A 17,791-nucleotide genomic window follows, 5' to 3' on the forward strand; every position below is an offset into this window, starting at 1 on the left:
AGGCGTGCGATACGCTTAAGCCGCCCTCCATTAAGGCTACACCTGCACTTAGGGGTATAGCAACAGGCGAGTTCCAGTTCCATGTGGAAAAATCTCTGCACATGACCTAACGAGGGTGGACCGATAATCAAGGGTACTTAAGTAGGGTTGCCCCAGCATTCTTATGGAAGGTACAACCATTACTACATCCTTGTACACCCTGCTGGACTTTATAAGATCGAGGCCACCTTCAGTCTTCAAGATCCATACTAAGAAGGACACCATCAACAATGGCACCATCGGCAACCAGTGGTGATGGCACTAACGGCATCACAAAGACAAATGGCCAGACAACCGGCACTCAGCTGAAAGCAACGGCTCCTGCATTCCACCCCGCTGGCACTTCCGACCGATCAAGGTATCATGCTTCATCCTCTCAAGAAGCCATCCACGCCGAGGGCGAATATGCCGCTCACAACTATCATCCTCTACCGGTTGTCTTTGCACGCGCCCTGGGGACAACAGTGTGGGATCCGGAAGGCCGACAGTATCTGGACTTCTTGTCCGCATATTCTGCCGTGAACCAGGGCCATTGCCACCCTGAGCTGGTCAAAGCCCTCGTTGAACAAGCCTCCACACTCACCCTGAGCTCGCGGGCATTTTACAATGACGTATTCCCGCGTTTTGCAGAGTTCGTCACCAAGTATTTCAACTTCGACATGGTTTTACCCATGAATACCGGTGCCGAAGCGGTTGAAACCGCCATCAAAATCGCCAGGAAATGGGGATATAAATCTAAGGGTATACCCCACGACGAGGCCATCGTGCTCAGTGTGGCCGAGAACTTTCACGGGCGGACATTCTCCGCCATCTCCATGTCTACAGACCCTGAATCCCGCGACAATTACGGCCCCTATCTACCCGGCGTAGGGAGCATCTCTCCAGCCACCGGCAAAGTGATCCCCTACAACGACATCCCCGCCGTCCGCACGGCATTCGAATCCCACGGCGACAAGATCGCGGGCTTCCTCGTTGAGCCCATCCAGGGCGAAGCCGGCATTGTGGTCCCTGACGACAACTATCTTACTGAACTCCGCGCACTGTGCGATAAGCACAACGTCCTCCTCATCTGCGACGAGATCCAAACCGGCATCGCCCGCACGGGGAAACTTCTCTGCCACGAATGGGCCGGGATAAAACCAGACCTTGTTCTGCTCGGCAAAGCCATCTCAGGCGGAATGTACCCCGTCTCCTGCGTTCTCGGCCGCAGAGATGTAATGCTCACCATCGAACCGGGCACGCACGGATCTACCTACGGTGGCAACCCGCTTGGTTGTGCAGTCGCCATACGCGCTCTGGAGGTCGTCCGCGAAGAAAAGATGATTGAGCGGGCCGAGAAACTCGGGCAGATTTTCCGCGAGGGACTGAGAGGGCTGAACTCGGACTTGATCAAGACGGTTCGGGGCAAGGGCTTGCTGAATGCGATTGTCATCGACGAGGCCAAGACGAACGGACATAGCGCGTGGGATTTGTGTATGTTGATGAAGGAGAAAGGACTATTGGTAAGTTCTTCTACTACCTCTGAGGGTTTTCGCTTCCTGGAGCATGCATGGGGTTTTGCAAGACAAACGACTGTTCTAACTGCATATATGATATGACAGGCAAAACCGACGCACCAGAACATCATTCGTCTTGCCCCGCCGCTAGTCATCACCGAAGAAGAAATCAACCGGGCCTTGGCCATCATCGCGGAGGCGGTGGCGGAACTTCCCAATCTGAAGGGTGAGAAGGAGACACAGATCCTGCCCGAGGGAGAGAAGAATGTCCACATTGGTGTGGAGAATTAAGCTGGACTAGTCTTGGCGGAATTGTTATGGGCAACACAAGGCTACGATGCGTCTATTATCGGTGTGTGACTAAGGAACATGCTTCCCACGGACATGGATTTTTGTGCGTGAGGTGGTATTATTACAATCCGGCCTATTTTAGTAAAGGAAAACGCCAATTAGACTGCCAGTGCGGCGGCCTTTCGCTTGGTATCGTGGAAAGCTCTGTACGAAGAAGGCATGAGCCCCATATTGGACCCGACTTGGGCGCGTGGATACCTGTGAATGTTCGGGTTGGCGTGACAAGAAAAATTGAAAGGGTAGTCAAGATCATGATTAGGTTGAGGCTCGGGGCTAGTCGCGACGAACTTGTAAGTAGAAGTTGAATGCTGGCCGTGATACAAAAGTCCAAATGAACTCTGCGCCCACTATCATCCATCCAGATTCCATCATGCGTGGCCATCCCATCCACCAGCACAACAGTCAAAGATCCTTGCCCTTGGGGATCGACTTCCTCTTGGGTCTCTTCTCCTCCGCGAAGATCTGGCCGACATACTTTAGATCATGGGTGAGTGACGGCTCCTCCTGGTGTTCGCTGGTGGAGTCGCTGGTGATTGGGCCTCTTGGTGGTGCCGTTCCAGTATCGTTGGAGGGTGCTGCGTCGTCGTTTCTCGAAGTCGAGCGCTTCGTTGCTGCCATCGTCGATGGGCTGAGACAGACAGACCATGTTCTCGGTTTTCCGCCCCCCGTGCTTGAGATGGTACAGCTGGCGTTGGGAGAGCTGAGGGCGTGCCAGGGTTGCGTTCTGGCATCTTCGTCCATGAATCGTTGCATTGGCGAGACGTCCGCAGGCGTCGGATATTTCGCTCCTAGTGTTCCTGGGTTGCTCATGGTACGGCTAATGTGGACAACAAGAGGAATGTAGAAGCAGTGCTCCGTACACCGCAGAGAGCATTCGAACTCGCCTTCCAGCTATCCGCCCGTCCATATATGATGAGAGAACCTCTCCATCTTATATGTCCAGGTCAATAGCTGTCTGTAGTACCGCATAAGGCGATGTTGGTCTTTGGATATGGACAGCGGCCTCATTCTTTCAACTCCTTTTGATAAAATACTGTGGCAGGCCCCCAAGATATGTCCTGAGGTGTTTGTTGAAGGCCCCAATACACCCGGCATTACTCCCAGCGACTGAGTCCAGGGTCAATGCAACCATGCAGGCACCAATAGAGCGCTGGACCGGGAATCCCCTCTTGGGGAACTTCATTGGTGGCCTCAACACCCCCTGCTCATTCTTGCATCTGTCTTCTAGTGCTCTGTATGCAGGCCCTGCTGGGACGATTGGATGTTGGGGCTGGCCCACGTCGCGGAGGTTGTGACATCGAGCTAATGTAGTGGCAGGCCTCAAGGCCAGGGCAGGTGGCTGAGCTACTGTCAACTGAGCAATAGGCATTTAAATCCCCCGACCTCCCACTACTCTGACCTGTCCTGATCTTCTCTCCAACCTCCGGGGTTGTCTTTGACACCTGACAACACAGAAAATCGCCCATAAAGAAGCATCAGAACTAGACTCGAAGGCATTGACACCCCCCTCCCGCAGCCTATCTTAGCTACCATTCTTATATTTCGCGCAACAGGAGTCTTTCCAATCCACCTGGGGTGACGGTTCTGCGCGGAGACACCACGTCTTCGCACAGCCGTCATCCATAACAGTCATTACGATCTCCGATAAGTTATGATGCTCTCAGCCCGTCTCAGGAACGCCATTCTCTTCAGGGTTATGCGGTTGAACCCCTCGACGCAAGCCTTCAGCTATCAACTTCGACTCTCCTTCCCGCCAACCCCTCTCTTGCGGCTCCAGGCCACGGTTATCTTGCACAGAGTGTAGCCGACGACCATGAATTCTTCAGGGCCTTCGAAGAGTTCATCGATCAGAAGTTCCTTGTTCACGATCCTTGTATGACTTGCCAAGCTGTTCCCGGAATCGAGTGTCTTTGTGATCTTCCTGGATCAGCAATCGTTTGCCAGAACAAATCCCCTAGCAGTTCCGGGACCGACTTTGCACCGACGCCCTCCTCCATCACGTCCCACAGTGGAAGCAGAGAGACTTCCCTCTCCAATGTACCGGCCCAGCAGCCCGGTGGAGTTGGTGGCTACTCTCAAACCCCATCAAGGGGTCGCCTCGAGTCTGCTGAAGTTGTAGTGGATTTCCCCTCCAGCCTGTCATTGCACGGGCCCAAACGAGTCGAAGGCGACCCGCAACTCCTACCAACGGCCAGCATTACTGCGTCCTCCTTTCTCAGATGTCCGCATTGCGACCAGCGTTACGGCTCGGGCCATATCCAGGCTCAACATTTCCGGTGAGCAATTCAACCCCATCATGATGGCATTTGAGCTCTGACAGATACAGGGAACATCTAGCAAAACATACGAGCCAAAAGTGTGGCTTCCAAGGCTGTGAAGTCCTTCTGAAGAACGATCGGCGAACGCTCGAACGTCACTTGAGGACAGTTCATGCCACTTCATCTCGGGCTCCGGACTCTTTCAGGTGTGCATGCGGGAAATCCTACAAGCGGAGGGACCATCTCATACGGCACGGTAAGAACTGCCAACGCTACCAATCAAGTCTGGCGACGGAGTGTTGGGTTTAGTTTGCGCTGATTGGGATTTGGGATTGACTGATTAGGAGTTGGGATGACGTATTGGGATTTGAGACGAGGGTTCACTGATTTCGTTGTTCGAGTGTTGGGCACGTACCTCCGGAGTATGGATCACCGGGACGTGGTGGCAGGGCATCATATGCGGATGATCGTTTCTCGTTGCTCTATTCTTTGTCCTATCTTCCAGCGCTGTCATGATTAAAGGCATTAGTAGGAGAGAAATATACCCAGCTGATTGCCAGATCATAGCTATCTCGTTCATCTATTTCATCAAGGAGGCAAATTCCAACAAGTTCATGTCGAAATATCAGAAGGCCAACCTCCTCCTTGGTTGCCTTCAGGACACCGGTATATAGTCAGTTAATCTCGCCCTCTTGTAGACAATCCAATCCCTGACAGTTCAGTCTCAGTTTCCACCCCGGATGTCGCCAAATGCCGGTCAACAGGTCGGATAGTCTTATAACTACCCCAGTGCGACCAGCGACGGCAAGACTACGGTCATTTTTCTATTATATGTCATATTTGATCCGGTACCTCTTGATAGAACCGTAATTTTGTATAGTACGTATTCCGCCAATAGTGTGTATTCCTTTAAATACTGTATAATCTAATAAAACTGTACCCTACATAATACGTAATCACGTTGAAACCGTAATCATTTAGGAACTACCTCTTTATCAATGATGAAAGGCTACGGTGTCATTGTGCGGAACGGTGTGTATACCATATAGACACGGTTTACACAGGCTTAGAAATCGCGGTAAGATACTTAATTAACTTACGAGGTCCGCAACTAGAAATAGGGCTAGTTTAAATCAAGTCTTACCAAGGGAGCTCCAACCACCTAATCTTTGGCCAACTCTTAAATAGTTCGTAAATAGTACATTTTTCGGCTCCCGGATCTAGTAGATCCAATGTCGTAAAGACGATCCGGGGCGCTGTGGATGTGGTATGCTTAGCGAGCAAAACTTGAGAGAGTGTGGATGGTCTCTTAGGAATTTTCCAAAATCTCAGGTTATGAAAATCCTAAACCGCAATTTCCTTTTACGGCACAATTCTTTGTCAAAGAGCCGGCGAAGTAGATTCTGTGGCCTTCCATCGTGGGTTCCAACGTCGTCAGAAATCTAGACATCCGCCTGCGTTCTCATCTCGGGATCAGCAACTGGACCGGCGCTGTTCGAGGCTGCAAGATGGATCTCAGGCTCGCCACGCACTCCAATTTATTCATCCGGCGCTTCTCCCTTTGGATTTTCCTCCATTGAGATTTCCCCGTTTGTTTCCGTACTTCTCTCCTTTGCTCTTGGCTGGTGGTGTCTTCATCCGACGCGATTCCTTCGCTGCTGTCTCTACCTGCATCTGCAGCAGCTGCTGGCACTGACGCGTCGCCCGCGCATTCGAAAACATCGGGCTGCTGCTGTACTTTTTGATTGACCACAATGTTGTCGCCTTCGTCCAGTGCGGGTTGTGATTCATCTTTGGTCGTATACGACTCTGGGATGGAATACCCATCGCGGGTTCCATCAGGCGGAAGATCGACGTCGGTCTTGGAACATTGACGGCTTGCTTGGCTCGCCGAGTCGTCGTCGTTCGCCCCAATATCCGTGAAGTGTGATTCACTTGCCAGATCCACATTTACGGGAAGGGGACCACCGGATCTTATCCTATCAAGCTCCACGAACTCAGGCCCAGATGCGACACCAATAACGGGAGCGCATCGTTCTTCAGAGTTCCGAATCATCCACTTTAAGCCATGCTCTTCAACCACACATACAAAGGAAGATGACGCTTTCAATCTTTTCAGGTGCTTCTGCCTGTGCGCTTGCAATTTCGACGCACAACTTCCTCCAAAGTCGATGGCTTTGGCCACATAATAACATTTCTTCGTCCGTTCGGAATCGAGATTGCCGACGAGCAAATAGACGTCTCCGTGGTTCTCGGTTCGGAGAAATTTGATGATCCTAAAAGCAGAGCCCAGATATAGTCCTTCGAGAGCCTTGCTCACCTCTTGTGATGCAGGGTTTAAGTCTTGTGTGGAGGTGGTCGATAGAGAGGTGTTATTAAGTTCGGAACTCGCCTCGCGCAAGGCTGAAGCCCCTTTTGACATTTGAGGAGATGCGACGCAAAAATGGTGGTCGAGGTCGTCTAGATGAACAAATTAAAGCACACTGAAGCGTCCAGTCCTGGTCGTGTCTGTCTCGTCAATGACAGGAACAGCAGGATGGCAGAACTGATCACAATAAGATAGTCTTCGGGGATGTTTGCCGTGGTGAGGCTGAGGCAGGGCAAGGAAGGGGCGAGGTAGGAAACTAAATTGGGGCCACCAATCAATCACTTGCTCGCTTATGCAACCAATAAACCACGCCGTACTCGGTATGTCCGAGAACCCGATCTGTATTGTCTATTTATGAAGCTAGAACTCCCACGTCGGCGGCAATCTCGCCTGGTGTCCCGGTTCCACTCCATAACGCCGTTCGGCCACGGAGCGCGGGCTCTCATGGTCGACCCAATGCTCCGTCTTGAGGAATCAGACTGTCTCGAGCGGTTGGGCGCTGATGACCAGCTACATGTGCGCAGGATTGATTCGTTTGGTTGGCCAAAAGCAAGGGCTCGAATGTGCGCAGAAGGAGCCCCTTACGGATGTGAATGGAGTAGCATCTCGCTCTGTATATGCATCATCAGATGGCAGGACCAGTGGAGGGGGACCGGTAGCCGTATCCGCACCTGCATCTGCAAAGACATAGCGAGAATGCTTGGGTCTTGCAACAGCAGGTTGACGCTATTCATTTGGAGGCGCCGTGAACCAAAGCAGCTCGCAAAAGCATTCCGCGGGGACAGATCGATCGTGCACGTCCTGGCGCAATGGTTCTGCGTCAATTTGTAGTTCTCCATCTAGCCCGTACGTAGCTGGTATCTCCCCGCAGCTCTCTGGGATTTCTAGTGAAGCAAACAGAAGTCTCTCTGCGTTATCTTGTACTAAAGGCTTCAACCGATGGAGTGCTGTCAAAATCCGTATGACCCCGGTCCAGATCTGAGCATACCTCTCACCGATCGATGCCGAGACACTCAGTCGAACCACAAACCACAACAAATGGACCGGTGAGACTGATGCATCATCTCGGGCTTCTTCTAGGTGTTGGCTGATGGCCTCGATACAAGAATCAGTGGCCGGATCAAAGTCTCCGTGGAGCATTAGTGCCGATGCGAGAAATAAGATGACCGCTAGGCGACAATTACGTTCCGTTGGATGTTCCGAGGATGGTGTCTGAAGCAGATTTCTTAATTTCGACGATCGGAACACCTTGATCCTCCTCAAGTCAGACAAGCGGTCCATCTCTTCCTCTGAAGTAGGCAACAGATCGACAATGGCCTTCTGACGACTTCGAAGTAAATCGTTGAGGTCCCTTAGCCCATCTTCCAAATCTGGGGCAAAGTCGAATCCTGTCAGAGGTCCAGGCAGGGCAACGAAGGTCCACACGACCTTTGTAAACATGATATGGTCGCCTGTGAACGAAGATAATCCGCCGTGTAACGTGATCATCTCTTTGAGCGCTACCCAGTGCGAGAGACTGTGCGACCCTTCCATGCGTTTGAGGTTGCAGAGAACGGCGGTGGCAACAATGATGCCTGTATTGAGCGTGTGGAGGTTGGACCTGACAGCTCGCACAAGACGATTTTCGTATTCGAGTGGAGCGGGTTTACCCTGGAGGGCTGACCGATGAGTTGCTGCATCGAACATCATGGCTTGAAAAGATACTTCGTCGCGGCAGTATAGCTGGAACAAGTCTCTCACTGCTATCGCATCCCCGATATGTCTCCAACGGGCTTTGTATAGTTCCGGCATCACGGTTGCATCTGCATGGCTTTTAGTTATAGGTAGCGGAAACGTTTTGGGGAGCATACAGTGATGTAAGAGACACTTTTCCGAAGCCGTTAGATCTCGAGGGATATCGACTGTTGGTGGACAGGCTGTTCTGACCACGACGTCGACTGGCCATTTGAATTCGTCAAACCCAAAACTACCCTGAGAAATGGACCGGTGGGAGGGACTGACTCTCCAACGCTGGCGCTTCATCCGATGGAGCTCTCTTGCGAGATGCGCCCGAGATTTGTGTCGCTTCTCGGGATCATTCTCATCGACAAAGTGGAAGCGCACAAGAGGCTTTTGAGAGGCCATAGGAAAGAATATCGCAAGAGAGATACTGGGGTGCCAGACGGTGCATAGGATGGCCACAAGAGCTCAAATCTAGACCCTCGGATGAATTCCATATAGGATGCTGACCCATGCTTCATGAACTACTGCTGCTGACTGACTGGTGCTGACTGGCTTCGCGCTTGCGGCAAGAGACTCGGGAGTCGCTGGTGATCACACGTGACCTCACCTTGCTCATCCGGGTCACTTTGTGCTGCTAACATGTTCAATGGATGTGAATTTCATTTCACAGCGGGAAAGATAGCATCTGAGCATCTGAGATATTTCTTGAAGGTGAGCTGGCCATGCAGAGTCGTACTCTACGACAATAACGGCCGGCATATTTGCGACTTCGAAGGAGAGAGGGTCATTGGTAGTTGTTGACGGCCGCTGCGTTTGATGGGAAAGGGAGATTTTGTTGATATACCCAAACGTCGAAATTTCCAAGTGAGCCTGCTGTATATATTAACTCATGGTAAACGTAAGACCTGGTCACTGATGGCAGGCATCAATGACATTCCTTTGGACCACATTCCGCCGCAATCCCCGACTGAAGAGCACCGTTCAAAATCAGACCAAATTCCGGGGTTTGCGCCCCTTGGGGCAACGAAAACGAGGATGGCTGTTGCTGAATTGCAGTCGCTCCGTAGCCTTCTCGTTGCCTTTGAGGCAGCAGAGGGGTTGGTTGTGGTGACACAGACGTCCAATCTCATCCAGAGACAACTCGTGAATCTGGTGTTGAGCCGGATTCAGATAATATCTGGACTCAATAGATGCGGACAGTGGGGTTCTACGGCATCTTCAAGAAGCCCGTCGACGTGACATCGGGAACGTCAACTTGATCGCGGAGAAACAGAGATGTGAATTGGTCGGAAGTGCTGACGGGCGGGGAACGAAATGCGAAGATGCTGCACACCCAAGATGAAGCGATTCTGGCTTGGCTGTGGCCTGTGGACATTAGATGATGTCGGTCACTGGTAGTCACCTGAGATCCAAGGACAATTTATGAAAGGAAATTCTTGTCGAGCGTTAATAGCGCCAGCTCTGCAGACTGCGATCTCCCTTTGTTGCGTATCTAAGTCTCAGTTTGTACATCAAATCCAAGGGTTTCTGACTGATCGCTGCGGCGATGCTACGCGGATAGACCATCAGCCAGGGCCATAGTTTCCTGGAGAAGAGGACTGCACCAAAAGAACAGCCTAGCTTCATGATTTCCGCCCCCCAGTTTGGTCTCTTCTAACCAGGAAGATATAGTAACAGCACCGAGCTGCAGGTAGCTGGGAGCGTCCTTTTTTGTCCACAGAGGTGCTGTGGAAATCACCTGACAATTCGGCTGTGAGAGCTGTCCACCAGTATTTTGGTTAAGAATTCTGTCGAAGAGCCGCGATACTGCAGTGGGCGCGGAATGCTATGACCTGGGAGTCTCTTCAATTGTCGTTCTTGCCGCGCCCTCTTCATGTGGGATTGTGGAAAGTCGAATCTCCCAATCTCTGGCCTGAAAAAATGGACATCAAGATGAATTCCCACTGGCCCTAGTCGACAGTGCCAGCCACTGGACAATGCTAAGAGCTCCTGGCGTCAAACGAGGCTCTGACGTGCAAAACAACACTTAAAGCGAGAACAGTCACAGGGGGCATACGGAAGAGGAACCACAACAGTTCTACTTAGCCCAACACAAACATCCCTTGTCCTCCTTGTGTTTTACAAGTACAGGGTTTGCAATAAGGAACCAATGGCATTTCAAATGGGAATGCAAAGCAACACGAGACACAACAAGTGGCAAGCCATGATTTGTCTGGCCAAACTTTAGGCGCCTGCAGAGAGGTGATCGCTCTTCGTGCGGTTCTTTCGTCCAAGCTCTGTCCAAAACGACGAATCAGGGCGAGGTCTGCTACAAGTAGTAATAAACTTGAGAGAAAATGAGAGTCATGGTAAGATGTCGGGAGACAATTTAGGACAGTAATCCTGTAAACTGACGATACGAGGAACTGTTGCAAGCCGCCAAGGGAATATCTGGCGACCGTCGCTCTCTCAGCTGTTGCAAGCAGCGAGGTGTGCTGCAGAGGCGGACGTAGTTGACTGGAGATAGGCAGCTGAAGACGTACGCAGCGATATTCTATCGACAACGGAGCAAACCATTAGTCATGCTACTTGGGATCCTCCTGAGCACAAGCGGATTCGCTCGACTGATTTTTGGTCCAGCCAGGTTCATCTCTAGACGGCTGCCGTGGCTTGACTCTATTATTCTAGACTCCAATCTCCAATCCTTTTAGCAGCACAACATGTTGCCTGCGAGCAGCGATTGAAAGACCTTGAAAATGAGGAAACAAAGAATGCTACTCTGCTAGAATGTGTCGAAGATCATCACAACCTTCACCTGTCCCCTGTCACGGTGTCAATGCGTACAAACATCTCGTAGATTTCACGGCGTTGAGAGATACAGTCTATCCTAGTGGGCGTCCTGCTCCGTGTCGGCCTTCAAATCGATGATGTCCGATCCCTGATAATTTTTCCGTGGTAACATCCTGCAGTATATCGCTGCCGGGAACAACGGTGGGGAGGTCCTTGGTTGCAGTAATATCTCCATTCGAGAAACTGTCTCTGGAAATCTGTTGAAGCGAGGCGTCCGACATTTGGCCTAACCACTGCTTCGACCTTGCCCCAGCCGAGACCTTTCTGGCTGAAATTAGATCTCCCAGAGTCGCTACAATGACTTGTTGGCCATCGTCGGTCATGCGGACATCTTCAAACACATTTATTCGGTCCCTTGCGAGTTCCTCTGTAGCCTCATCACAGATAGAAAGGCATTGTCTGATGGTTTCAAGGTCTTCGAACACTTCTTGGGTGTGAGGGATATCTCCCCCCACACCTCTCTCACGCTGAGTAGGGTGCAATAGCCTCTGAAGTCGATGGTCGGCGTCCTGCAGACGCAGCTGGAGTTCAGACATCGTGAACCGAATCCCAGTCCTGCAATCACGCAACTTTTCGCTTGTAATCCGACGGGCTAGGCTTTGCCGCGTCTGGGGAAGACTCCGATCATTGGCGACCTCGCGGATGGAAGCAGTCGTAAAGATCTCCGCCTGGACTTGTGCCAAGTGGTTTGCGACCTGTTTACACACGCTGAGGCAATATTCGATATTTGCTCTCTCCTCTTCAACGACGGATTGATTAAGGTTATCGGCACTGCTCAGAGATGATGCTTCTCCCTGCACCGGAGATTGAGCCAGTTCGTTGTTAGTCTGTTCCAGAATTTCTTGGAGATCCGAGGTGGTGTTATCGATCATCTCCTTGTACTCGCGAAGGAGCTGACTAGTCACCATGGTGTGCCGTCTGCAGAATTAGCCGTTGGCAGGAGGCCTAGCAGACGACCACAAACTCACATATTTACATCTGCAAGTGCAATTGTAATAGTTGATTTGTACGCCCCGATGATGTTCTTAAACCCGACAATATCTTTGCCTCGGTACGTCAACATGACCCAGTCACGGAAGCTAGATTTATCCCCGTTGGAACGGGCTGTACACTTCTCAATGATGTCTGCGAAGTCTCGACATGCCTGACCACATCGAAGGAGGGGCAACTTCAAGGCTGACAGATCGATTTGCTCGTCGCTTTGGATATTGTTTAGAGAACTAAGCACAGCTTCTAGCGCCTCAAGTTCTTGTTTGAGTTCTCGGATGTTTCTGCTGTTGTTTCGAAAGCTGTCCACAACTTCATAGAGGGTCTTTGTCGACTGAAGAGTGAAAACCGTCAAGGTTAGAACGCCAGATGCCAGGCCTATAGGTTCCGCCATAGTAAGGGCAAGAAAGGGTGCTGCGAACTCCAAAAAAATTAGAAAGGGAAGCTGAAGGTACTGAGAACTCAATATATATATATATATATATGTGTGCCAATCTCTCGATAGCGCGCGGCTACATGATGGTCAAAAGAGGTCAGGAGAAGACGAAGTCATTTGAGAGGTGGATGCCTGAGACGAAGTAGATTGCCAGCTTAATATATGTGGCACTCTTGGGCGCTTATCTTGTTAAAGTTGATAAAATTGGAAAGGTGGGCTGGGCGGGGTAGTTCCGGAAGATCGCCCGATCTCGGTAAAACGTCGGCGGATGTCGCCCACGTGATGCCCCGCATACTGGCACAACTTACCATGAAAAGATGAGTAAAGCTGTGCCTCAATGGAGGACATGATAGATTGTAACAGGGCTAAGTAAAGGACTCGTTGAAATTGTGTATCCTTGCCCGCCTGCCACGATCTCTCGTTCTCTGTCTCATTTAGGCCTCATGCTGGTTGAGCATGGCCAGTTCTCACGGTGTCTTCCCATCCCCTTCGCAGCACCAACCCTTGTGTGTTCCCTCGTGGGTCGACGCCCAAGCCCACTGCCTCGTACGCAAATCAACGACCAATACTTGCACTCCTATCTCGCTGTGCCCATTCACCATGGCCAGCTCACTGGACGATAGCGAAACAGGCTTTTGAGTCGTCGGCACTTTGCTCAATGCAGTCTGTTCGTAGGCTGACCTCCTCCATTTATCACTCGATCAAATCGCACCACCACTGCCGACTTGAGAACAAATTCAGAACTTGACAGATATGGTTTTGATCAATCTCGACATCCTTGTGCCACAGCGTGCTTAGTTTGATCGCTGGGAAGTGCTCAGGCAATGGTGGCGTGCCGTCCCGTATGACTATTTCTGGGGAAGCCTAGCTTTCGGTGAGCTTGTCGAGTATCTCTGTCATCTCCCCACAACATGACCAAGGCAATTTGGCAATCTCGTTACTGAAAGCATGGAGAACGCTTAATGTTCCATACTTGCGGTGGGGGGTCGGAGATTTCAATTTCTGCCAGACGACCAGCGCCGATTGAAACAAAACGATAGGAAGCCATATCGCCACCCTCTGGTCTTCTCGAAGCCGATGGCATTGCTCGAGGATGAGCCATGCAAGATCTAGTGCTTTGTCTGGAATTTCGATAATTTTGATAGAGCTGCTGTTACACCCCGACATTGCTGCATAATTGAGATCTCCGAGGCCAAGGCATGTCAACCGTAGATGGGCAAAGTAGTACAATGCAAGGATGTCCTTCCCGATTTGGTGCTTGAACTGCCGCTCCCATCGCGAAAGGGCGGCTGACATGTCAGCGGTCAGACGGCAGCGCTCACCCTGCACGGACAGTGGTATGAATGGGTTTCGCAAAGGCACGCCAGTGACTTCTCCATCATGGTACCCAGGCACTGAACAATGGCAGTGCTGCATGTAGATTATGTCACTCAACAGTGCCACCAGTAGAAGAAGAGCATCTTCACCGCTCTTGACATCGGCTGGCAAAGTGTAACCGTGAATCATAGAGTTGTAGACTGCTCGAAAATGGTGATTAGAAGTGGGCATTCTAATATACAGCTCACTCGTCGAGAAGTTCGGCATTGGCTGGCAATGTACTGCGTGCATAGTATCAATCAATATCAAATAGCCGACAAGAGAACTACAAACGGTCAGCTGGGCGAAAGAATTGTATATGGCAGGCCTCACCTCTTGATTCCAAAGGCTTTCTCCGGCAATTGTGTAGAAGCGTAAACTGGCGAATAGCCGTCAATTAAATGTGTACGCCTAGACATCTTCCGTCGTCAGTGGATACTTTTATCAAGAAAAGAAACTACAGAACATACTGTGGCTAAGTTGCATAAGATGCCTGACACATTTTCACGATACTTAGAATCCGCTGACAGTGTACCATAAGTGCACAGCAGTGCCGCCTAAGTTTGCCAGGGTCAGCATTCGTTGCCTTTTTATTGGCAAATTCTTACCGCAATCACTGCCTCACACAGCCGGCTTTCTCGGTTATCAACTTCCAGCATCACAATCCATATATTCACGCCAGCAATGAACAACCCAGCAGCGAGTTCGGCGCGAGACGTTCCCGGTGCCACGATGTCGCTGATCGAGCTTGTAGAAGTTATGGAACCAAGGCACGCTAACGCAACCTGGAAGTACAAAGGCTGTCGTCCTGAGCACCAATTTGAGATGCGTACTGAATGGAGGAATACATGCTGTTCGAAGGAATCGAAGAATGATGCCTCCAGTCGGGCGAGTGTTTCCTCTGGCGGAAGTGTTGGAATATCAGACAACATTACCACCGGATAGGCGTACGTTGAAGTCGTATCCTGCAATCTTAGAGCTTAGGGGAAGTGCCCGGACAATGATGCCTTCGACTCACTGCGACTACCGGTTCGGACGCATTGATCACAGATTCCGGGTCCAACAACACATCTTCTGCCGCGCCTTCACTGTGGAGGAGAGCAACCCGAAAGCGTTCCAGGAACGTTGCCGCAGGACTATCAATTGCGTCGTGAACATCCCAGCGAGTCGGGTGTCGTCGTTCACCAGGCCATTGTCCCGGCCTATAGAGCCTCGGATGAGACTCGGTCGCAGAATTGTGACATGACTTGTCAGGGACCGTTGTACTGGCCGCCATAATCTCGATGTGAGCTTTTCAAGAGTGTTTGAAGCCTCAAGCTTACGTACTCGAAGGTATGTCCAGATCTGGCCTCCACTCTGTCTGCGGCTCGCCTTCCGGCTTTGTCCGCGGGTGACCTCCAGCTTTGTCCGCGGCATTTCTGGGGTAAGCTGTTCTCTTCAATATTGCCCCGCATCCGTTGCCTCAGAAGAGAAGCATTGTTGTCAGTGTTGTAGCAAGGGCGCCGGGATGGCTAGTGTCGACGACATGTCTGTAGAGAGCCAGCAGGGGAAGTCGGTACGTACAACCCTATCCTGCAAACTACTGCAGACTATGCCAGAGAGGTTGTTTCCCCGGATGAAAACTGACCGTTATGGCAGTGCGAGATTTGTCTCCGCAGCTTTTCTAGGTCGGAGCATCTGACACGGCATCGTCGAATTCGTAAGCTTCGAAACCTTGCTTCTCCGACTGTTATTGACCTGCTGCAGACACCAAAGAGAAACCATTCACGTGTCCTTATTGTCGAAGGTCTTTTCAGCGCTCGGATGTAAAAGCTGCCCACGTCCGAAAGTGCTATGCAGCCCCTTCAAATCAGTCCAATGATGATGGTGCACGAAAACGCGCTCGCATTGCCTGCGATGGTTGCAGAAGAAGAAAAATGCGGTGTGACGGTAACGACCCTTGTGCGAAATGTCTGTCCACCGACTCTGCCTGCCAATATTCAGCGCCAGCGAGCTCATCGTCCGTGCCAAGCGATACTCTGAGCGCTAGAACTCCAACCGAAGCGTACTCATTCCAGGCAACAGGAGACTTCAACGCTCCTCTCCTGGTTCCCACCACAGCCAATGTGGCGGGAGAATTCGCTTCGCAATACCCCGGCTTGCATCTTGAAGCGTCTTCGACAGGTCCCTCAAATTGCGAAACAGTCGACCTCGACTCGCTGGACAACGATGACCGAAATGTGCCACGTCTCGGACTTTCAAGACCAGCAGCTTCTACACTTGATAGCATGAGTTGTGACGTACTTGCAATGCCCATTAGTCCCGATGACGACTTCTTACAGTTCTTCAGTGCCGAGGGCATGAGAGGGCAATGGCAGACGACCCCAGTGGTATAACCCTAGCCTTTTACGCCCTAATCGCGCTGACATCCTCTAGAATGTCCCATTCTGGTTTGGCGAATCCGACTCTGCTTGGAGTGACGTATTCCTCGACTCAAACCCGCCTTCCTCGAATCGCGAAATGCCGTCTTCGATGGCAGACCTGACTAGATGTATGCAAGAGTATTTTGATGCTAAATCAAGAGCAACTTCACCGTCGCTCAAAGCGAGCAATGTTTGGTGTTCCGTGCCGCCAACGCTGAATAATCACAACGAAGATATCGTCCGAATTTTATTGAATATCTTCCGCAAGAATATACCGCAAACATTCAACCTCTTCAAGGAAACAACCTCTCGCCGCAAAGGTCCAGCTGCATATACTCTCGCAATGGCGGCCGTGGGCGGGCTCTTCTGTGCCGTCTCTGGCAGTTCCGAGGTTTCGAAGTCGATGTACAACGATGCCCGGAGGTTAGTGCTGGCCTCGGTATGTCAATCATCCCGACAGACTGCTAATGCTGACGATATATAGTTCAACAGGAGAAACATTCTTGGGGATGTGTCCGCGACCTCTGAAGACAAGCTCATGACGGTGAAGACTGTACGTGACACCTGCTCCTTGTCGACGTTTATTGACCGGAACAGTTTGTTCTCCTTGCTCTCTATGGACTATGCAGTGGTGACAAAAGGAGCTACGAATTTACCGAGGCTTTTCACGCCCACCTAATCCATGTATGCTGTCACTTGTCTATTTAATCTACATCGGGCTAAGGCTATCTAGTCGGCACAAGAGTTCAATCGACAGTGCAGAGGTGCAACATTAGATAACGAAAGACAAGAAGAGAGCACTCGGTAAGAAGATCTATCAGAAATTATTACAGATGGTTGACCCTCATAGACTGCTTGAGACATTGTACATCCTCGACTGTTACCGCGTCATTATTATGCAGTGTCCGCCTTCCTTGGCATGGCATCATCCAGATTCAGTCACTCAAGTATCTTCTCCGATCGAGCGGATTTCCCAGTTGCACCACATGGTAGCGACAATTCCTAACAACAGCCGCACGACCATCCAAAGCAGTGGCACGGAATCTGGTCTTGCGAGTCTGGCTTCTCTAAGCCCATTTCTATGGCCCGCAATATATCCCCGTCAAAATAGGTACGGGGACAATGATGTGACGGTCGAAAGTGTTTCTCTGTGGAAAGGAGACTTGGTCGAGCTCGCCTGCGACACCTGGCTTCGATCCCAGGACCATGCGACAGCTTCGGACCTAACAGTGTACCACCTAATGAACATCATGCTTCATGCGAACCTCACTGTCATACAGAGCTTCGTCCATTCCGCACCCGACTCGGCAGCAAGAGACCCAAAGCAAAGTCTGGCTGCCGTGGAAATACATGCGTGGACACGAAGCAGGCATTATAAAATCGCACATTGGCACGCTGAGCATATGATTGCCGCAGTCGAAGGTGCTTTCACATCTCCATCGAGCAGGTCAGAGCAGTCAAACTTGCAGCAAGCACCCATACGCTCATCCTCGGGCACTGAGCCACGATATCTACCATTTGAGACGCCTCACGTACCATACGCGGTA

At 51.0% G+C, this 17,791-nt stretch overlaps 6 protein-coding genes across 6 annotated transcripts; 3 read left to right on the top strand and 3 right to left on the bottom strand.

The window, feature by feature from the left end:
- Positions 1 to 269: 269 nt before the first annotated feature.
- Positions 270 to 1,826, top strand: A1O5_00401 (ornithine aminotransferase; the record flags this gene model as incomplete). Its single annotated transcript, XM_007741020.1, has 2 exons — positions 270 to 1,541; positions 1,641 to 1,826. The coding sequence occupies 2 exons, from the start codon at positions 270 to 272 to the stop codon at positions 1,824 to 1,826; spliced, it is 1,458 nt and encodes a 485-aa protein (XP_007739210.1).
- Positions 1,827 to 5,606: 3,780 nt separating this feature from the next.
- A1O5_00402 (uncharacterized protein) lies at positions 5,607 to 6,566 on the bottom strand (the record flags this gene model as incomplete). Its single annotated transcript, XM_007741021.1, has 1 exon — positions 5,607 to 6,566. One exon carries the CDS (start codon positions 6,564 to 6,566, stop codon positions 5,607 to 5,609), a length of 960 nt encoding a protein of 319 aa, XP_007739211.1.
- Positions 6,567 to 7,238: 672 nt separating this feature from the next.
- Positions 7,239 to 8,303, bottom strand: A1O5_00403 (uncharacterized protein; the record flags this gene model as incomplete). Its single annotated transcript, XM_007741022.1, has 1 exon — positions 7,239 to 8,303. One exon carries the CDS (start codon positions 8,301 to 8,303, stop codon positions 7,239 to 7,241), a length of 1,065 nt encoding a protein of 354 aa, XP_007739212.1.
- A 2,792-nt stretch (positions 8,304 to 11,095) lies between these two features.
- On the bottom strand, positions 11,096 to 12,444 carry A1O5_00404 (uncharacterized protein; the record flags this gene model as incomplete). The annotated part of the gene is made up of 2 exons (XM_007741023.1): positions 11,096 to 11,981; positions 12,032 to 12,444. 2 exons carry the CDS (start codon positions 12,442 to 12,444, stop codon positions 11,096 to 11,098), a joined length of 1,299 nt encoding a protein of 432 aa, XP_007739213.1.
- A 3,314-nt stretch (positions 12,445 to 15,758) lies between these two features.
- Positions 15,759 to 16,217, top strand: A1O5_00405 (uncharacterized protein; the record flags this gene model as incomplete). Its single annotated transcript, XM_007741024.1, has 1 exon — positions 15,759 to 16,217. The coding sequence occupies one exon, from the start codon at positions 15,759 to 15,761 to the stop codon at positions 16,215 to 16,217; it is 459 nt and encodes a 152-aa protein (XP_007739214.1).
- A 370-nt stretch (positions 16,218 to 16,587) lies between these two features.
- Positions 16,588 to 16,923, top strand: A1O5_00406 (uncharacterized protein; the record flags this gene model as incomplete). The annotated part of the gene is made up of 2 exons (XM_007741025.1): positions 16,588 to 16,683; positions 16,729 to 16,923. 2 exons carry the CDS (start codon positions 16,588 to 16,590, stop codon positions 16,921 to 16,923), a joined length of 291 nt encoding a protein of 96 aa, XP_007739215.1.
- Between the last annotated feature and the right edge of the window lie 868 nt (positions 16,924 to 17,791).

The sequence above is a fragment of the Cladophialophora psammophila genome (genome assembly GCF_000585535.1).
Source record: "Cladophialophora psammophila CBS 110553 chromosome Unknown aczJe-supercont1.1, whole genome shotgun sequence".
In the NCBI taxonomy this organism is placed as follows: domain Eukaryota; kingdom Fungi; phylum Ascomycota; class Eurotiomycetes; order Chaetothyriales; family Herpotrichiellaceae; genus Cladophialophora; species Cladophialophora psammophila.